The sequence below is a fragment of the Chrysoperla carnea genome, chromosome 1, assembly GCF_905475395.1.
Source record: "Chrysoperla carnea chromosome 1, inChrCarn1.1, whole genome shotgun sequence".
NCBI lineage: Eukaryota > Metazoa > Arthropoda > Insecta > Neuroptera > Chrysopidae > Chrysoperla > Chrysoperla carnea.
Window position 1 is genome coordinate 31,679,219 of NC_058337.1, and position 7,244 is coordinate 31,686,462.

General features: G+C 27.0%; 1 protein-coding gene across 1 annotated transcript in view; it reads right to left on the reverse strand.

Moving 5' to 3' along the window:
• Positions 1–2,439, reverse strand: part of LOC123299228 (phospholipase B1, membrane-associated-like) — a 35,367-nt gene extending 32,928 nt beyond the window's left edge. Inside the window, exons 1-2 of the mRNA XM_044881575.1 lie at positions 2,349–2,439; positions 576–718 (exon numbers count right to left, since the gene is read on the reverse strand). Coding sequence (XP_044737510.1) covers positions 576–718; positions 2,349–2,439 — 234 coding nt within the window. The remainder of the gene's footprint in view (positions 1–575; positions 719–2,348) is intronic.
• Between the last annotated feature and the right edge of the window lie 4,805 nt (positions 2,440–7,244).

Consider the following 7,244-nt stretch of genomic DNA (forward strand, 5'->3'; position numbering starts at 1 on the left):
TATGTGCAATCGATCTGAAATAATTTCTATATGGTACGAACTCAGTTTGTCAATTGATAGACTTTTAAACCTTTCCCAAATCGCCTATTTTCTACCACAAACAAGCAAGCTTCTGCCCGAACCACCTTCTCGATAATTTTATATCAAATTCGGCTACAGTTTCGGGCATATTTGCATTACGGCTAGTCTATAGTATCGAATATATTTTCGTTTTTGATAGTTATAGTTTCGATTACGGTAACGGAGCTCCGTAACATCCTTGATACCTACATTACCATATGATGTTTTCATTGAAATAAGCTAAATTTCAAAATTGTTGTTGAAATAAAATAGACATTTTAATTGCATGAAAACTCAAAAGTAGTTTATGATATTGAAATTTTTGTTTCTTGCACAAAAAGAGATTGTTGTTTGATATTCTTGTTTTACTAATAATTGAATAAATATCGGTTTTAATAATTGAAATATCCCAATATCCAAAACAATACCCCTAATATATATTGTGTAAAGGTTATGCAAATTATTCGAAAACAAGGAAGAATGCAGTTCAACAATAATCAAAAAGTTTACATTACCTTTTGTGTTTGTCGAACGATATGATTAAATACTACAGGATTCCAAATTTGTTGAATGCTAGGACCAATTAAGAATATAAAATATATTAAAACGACGCGATGTTTCACTATACATGTAACGGTTCGCGCCGTAATGGCCATATCTGAAAACAAAAAAATAAGATAAATTTTAAAAATATTTATTTATCGAAAAAAAAAATCTTATTCTCATTTTTAATTATTATATACTATTTAAAAATACATATTTGAAATTCGTCGCGTTCAATTGAATAATAAATTTAATAGATAAATTTTTTTACTAAGCTCAAAAATAGACTAAGATAATTGGTGGGAACGATGGAAAAATGGCTGAAAAATATTTCTAACATTTGTCAATAATCTTGTAAGTCGATTTTCGTTAAAAATCGACTAAGTACACTGGGGAGTTGCCATTATATTATCATCTTTAAAATGCAATAATGTACTTGTAAAAGTAATACCTACCTACTTTCAAAATTCGTTTTGAATTGGTTCAATTAAATATTTCTAGTTAATCATTTTAGAAATATTTTTGGTTGACTTCCAGATGAGACATAGTTTATAGAAAATTTATTATAAAAATAACAAAACAACAAAACATTTCACTAAATATAGATATTTCGATTACAACGCAATCATCGTCAGTAGTTAAAATTTATTCGTATAACCCAATACAAGTAATCTTTACATTTTAAATTAAATTTATTAAGAATTTATTTTTTCGATTTTGTATTTTAACTTTCTCAGTGTTATTGAAATTTAGGTAATGTTTTTACATATTTATTTCTGACCCTATAAAGAATGTTTGTAATGATGTATTATCTGAATAAATTTATCTACACTGACGATGATTGAGTTACAATCGAAATATTGATATTTGGTGAGTTGTAAGTCTGTTGCATGTTTTCAAATTATGTTTTTTAAATAAAATTTCCTCAGATACAATTTTCTTTCGATTATCGTGATTTTCATTAATAACTAAAAACTGTTTATTTTTAAACTTCAATTCATGATCGAAGGTATCCAAAAAATTAGTCCTTAAGAAACAGAACACCTTAATAGGCGTTTTACACTTAAACTCGTAATAAGGTCACCTAAAAAGTGTTTCTTAAGAGAAAAATTTAAGGAAAAGCGTCTTTTTACATAGCAAATAGAAATAAAGTAAAATTATTAAGCAAATAAAAATTACGTGTCACGTTGTTTGCCCGCGATGAACTCTTAGACTACTGAATCGACTTTAAATTTGATTTGCACACCGTGTGCAATTTGATCCAACTAGAAAGATAGGATAGCTTACATCTCAATTTATAGTCACAATATTATTTTATTGTAAATTACTTGTCTATTATTTGACTGTCATAATTATCTGTTAGCTACAACGATTCTAACAGATGGCGATATCTGTTGACTGGACCGATTAAGTATTCAATAGATGGCGCTATGTTAAAAATACAAACGTTTCATATAAGCTACAATTTAATAGCATAACCACTACGTGTTGTTGAGGCTAAGGTATGCCATAAATTTATTTTGTAATAAACGAAATACAGTGAAATTCAATTGTTCTTACTCTTCCAATTTTTAGTGTTAGCATAACCGGCCACGTGTTAGGTTAGACTGAATAAATTTGAATATTAAATGGTAAAATTAATTCTTTTATATTAATTTTTGCTTAATATAAACTGTACGAAAAATTTGATCAATCGTGTTCAAAAGTCCTTCTCTTTCAAATCTCAATCCAGTCGATTCTTTTACCAGCTTTAACGTTTCCGCCTTCGTTTGTAAATAATAATTTCATTGTATTAAGGTCTAATGGTAGTAGAAAATCAGTCATGGAGGTCGCCATGCTTTTTTACAAATTGTATCTATGTAAAACAGCATGGTTGTCTTCATGACTGATGCCCTCCTACTGTTCCCCTTGCATAATTTACTACAATGTAATATAACAAGAGCTTTAGCCATAGCTACGCGTGGTCAGCCCTTCTAGTTATGTTTACAATTTATAGAAATGTTTCATATACTGCATGTTAAATTTTTTTTTGTAAATGACAGTGCTTTTATTATTAGTTTGAAAAAGGTGTTAAAAAATTTTATGTGTATGATAAATGACACTGCCAAAGTGTTGCAAAAAAGAACAAGGAAATTAATTTTTAAGAATTTTAAATTAATACGAAAATAAATCAAAGTGACATAATTTTGTATTGATATTTATTATAGTTATCCATTTCATTCAACGTTCCCTGCCATGCGTAAAAGATCTGAAACCATTAAATTAGGTATGTTTTGCGTGGCAGTGATTCTTATCTCTAAAGGATTTAATGTATAATTAAATTTAAAAGTTTCATCTCATTGTTTTCACAAGTGCAGAAGGTTAAAAGTTTCAAATACAAGCATAGTAGAAGAACCGCAGATACTCTCTGATAAACTGATTCAAGTTAATGTAATTTATATTATGAGTGTATGACTACAAGTTTTTTTATTTCATCTCAAAATTTTTCGAACCTGCAGTCATTCTCAAGAGATTCAATTTGAATTTAAATGATATCGATAGGGAAATAATTTTAAAAAAAACTCGGTCTACACGAAACGACTCGAACGAATTCTTTTCAGATTATATTGCCGTTAATTCGCTTCGAATGACACCTCAACAATGAGGAAAAAAACTCCTCGAACGTACGCACATACTTACACAAAAAATGCACACACACACACACATACATATTTATTCTCCAAATTGGTTTCAATACTTTGTCCTGACCATGAAACGTATAGATATTCTCAAAACTTCGATTTAGAAAAGCGGACCCATTATAAGTGGATTCCTATACTGGGAAGTTAAAAATGGCTAAAAATTTGTAACAATAAAAAGGATGAAAAATTACATTAAATAAATAAAAAAGTGTGTCATGCGATTCGAGAGTTGTAAAAATGTTTGTATTATGCTATCACTGACTATACTTGGACGTATACGATATGATTTGTCAACGGGTAATTTGTTTCAAAATAAAATATTTGAGTATGTTCTTAAACTTTGACAACTAATTTGTCTAATCTTTCGTATTACATTTCTTACATGATGTTTACAAATTGTAGATACAATTTAGGTTAATACATTTTTTATATTACTACATTTTTATTTATTATTCAAAAATTGATGTAATAACAGGTACACACACATAAATATAAATTGACCTTTTTTTTTTTGAAAAATCATATGATATTTTGAATATAAATTATACGTTCAATTAATATTTCGTAGTCGAATAAAAAGTAATTTAATAACAATAATAATAAATTATTTTGTAATCGTCTGTTCAAAATCAATTAAGATTTTTTTTATTACCTACAATGGATTTTCATTGAATAATAAAGAGTACATCTTCATAATTTCATTTTTATATTATTATATATTAATAATTGTTTTGTTACTTTTGATGAAATAATTGTTCAGTTGTTGTAAAATAAATTATGGAATAATATTAATCAAAATTAACATATATTCATGATACAGATAGATATATCGTGACCCTTAAAATTTCACTAAAACAATAGTGAATTTAAAACTTCCAATTCTTTGAAATGTGAACTTCTGAATAATTTAAATTTAAACTTTCTGATAAATTCATTATCTCAATAAATTTTAGAAAGACTAGTTTTCAATGTTTGTACCTGATCACGTGAGTTAATAAATAAGTGATAATTACAGAGGCCATCATCTTAGGCATTCGTATTGTCAGTTTCTTTTGATTACGGAAGTTTTGAACTTCGACACTTAAAGCTTACAAAAATGCACACTCTCTATGTTCCATTTTGAGCTCAGAAAATCTTTCTGTAGATAAAAATTAAGCAATTTTTTAAGTACTTGTAGTTAAATTAGCTGTAGCGCTGTTTTTGCTTCGATAATTAGAAAAACATTCTGTAAGTTAACTTTTATTTTGTTCATTTTAATAATTGTAAGAATATCATTTTCTTTTAATAAATATTTGAAATATTTTTTGTTCCCAAAAGGCATAGTGTCTTATACGGACATAGTTTTTAAGTGAGACAGTCAAGAAATCTCGCTTTGGCCGAGATAAATGTAGGATTAATTTTCGTTAGTCTTAGTCACATGTAGAAAGCAATAAATTTGAAGAAATTAAATTAGTTAGTCGAATAAGACCTTGTGGAACCTACCAAGTCCCTATTCGAAAGAGTTTTAGAAATATCTCTAGTTATCTTATAACTGATCTAGAAACTTATAAAAAAAGTCGTTTTTCAAATTTACGATAAGAACGAATTTATCGAAAACAATTAAATATTCAACTTAATGTGGATAAATATCAAATTAACTATTAATTTCACTAAGTTGCTATCAATGACTATGATTTTTAACACGCTTTTATTAGCTTGGTATATATTTATCTAAGTAACGAAATCTTTGAACGTAATATTCACCCACTTGAAAACGTCGATTATCCTGATCAGGGTCTTCAGGATTATTTATTAATTAACTAAAAAATCTTTAATGGTGGAAGCGCAGATAACATTCCATAATATTAATAAATAACAATTTAAAGAATTAAAAAAAAAAACTAAAAAATCACGCTTTTGTAACTAGCTAAACTAAAAAGTAAAAAATAATTTCTATAAGTAAAAAAAAATTAATTAAGAAAAAATCATTTTAAAGTAGAAAAAAAGCATGGGATGATTTTGAACATGTTTTATAATAGTTTTTTTAGGATAATTTATCAAATAAAAAAAAGGGTCCTTTGTTATGTATACATAGTTACACAAAATAATTTCAAAATTACAAGAAACCGCAGTAACTTCATGCTTTCAACTTTCTCCGATAAAATTTCGAAAAATGAAGAAATTGAGTTGAAATTAAAAAAAAAAGTATGGTAAATTTTAGCCCGATGCATAATATTACTTTTGGAAAAAAACGAATTTTTCTGAAAAATTGCAACAGCTCCTATAATTCAGGCAAATCATCGGATTTTAACATTTTTTGCTTTAATTGTAGGTTTTTTATGTACTTTCGGATAGTGCGAACGATTTTTTTCAGAACCTGATTTTGAGCTGAAACATTACAAAACAAAAATGTAAAAAACCTGAAAAAAATTGAAAATTTTCAATCGTTGTAACGTGATGCAAATCTTTATTTCTTCATTCGGACCGTTCCACTATAATGTCTTTACTTTTAAAAATAAAATATTTACAATAATTGAAATCTAGCATATTTTCTCTGTGTAGAAAGAAGCTTAAAGTAGTAGTAGGTTAAATCGATTTAAATTTTGCTACGATGAACTGATTTTTGTTTCTGAGCACTCGAAGTCGAATTTTTATGATAGTCTAATTATAGTTTCTTTAAACTAAATCAACCATGACCATATACACTATTATGTTATTTATATTATGAAAATAGTTGGGATTCGAGTGGTAATTGATTTGATATAAGCGTCAATGCTCTTTTTTATTATTTTTATTTTATTATTTTCAAAATGAAAAATAACTTACAAAACTGGATTAGAAAAAAAGTCTTAATACGTAAGTTAGTAGCAAACAATTTAAGTAAAAATAAAAATGACAGGTCGTTCGTTGTAATAGTGTAGGTCTGTTCTATAAGTTAGATGTTTTTTTTTATATGTAATTCAAGTTAATATTTCTTTTTAAAAACTGGTTTTGTTTTTCTTATCATTAAAATATGATTTAATTTTGTTTGTCTATCTATCTCACAAAACTTATGTTAGGTTATTCTACACATTTTTTAACATATTATAAATAACAATATGTCTACTTTGAAATGTATATATGAATATAATTTCCTTCCAGAAAAATATATGCAAAATGCTGACTTTCCTTTAACGCGAATATTTTGGGAATTTTGTAGATCTTAGTATTCACTTTGGTATATTTCTAAATAATATAAATATCACAGATTATAGTTTATTACATAAATAGAGAGGCAACAACTCTACTGATCATGAAATGTTGTAAAAAAAGCCTTCTGGAGTAAGGCTCTTAAACCGAACATTTTTTTCCCCATCTACATCGAATACATATTGTCCCAGACAGCAGATGTAGATGTGGATATTATTACTGCGACATAAATCACATCACTACTAAGCTCCCTAGCCCGTAGGGGCGTTTTTGGTCCTTACTATATTCCCCACCTCCTATCCTTAAATAAGTATGAAATCCTTTCTGCAATTTGCACCTTCCTTAACAAGCCCAAAATCCAAATTTAAATACAACTCCATCCTCCTTTTTTTTCTCTCTTTTTTTATTTTGCTTCTGTTATAATTTTTTTTTTTTTATGTTTAACTCACTCTATTGTCAACCTTTCCGCGGCCCCCAACCTGTGTTTTACGTGTTATTTCCTCTGTACAAAGTCTCGACGGGCCCCTTTTTTTTAAATGGTTAAAAGGTGGGAATTAGGTATTAATTGAATTATTTCTATTTAGTTAACCTTTTTTTTAATATTTGGTACTTATTGGTCTTCTAATAAAGTGAGTTGAAAATATAGTGAGGTTTTTTTAATAAAATAACAAGTAAAATAAAATAAAAATTTATTGCAATATTTAAAACAAAATAGCATTCATTTTATTACTAATATTATTTAAAATTTTTATTTACTAATTTGGTTAAATACAATGTCTAACCATTTTATTT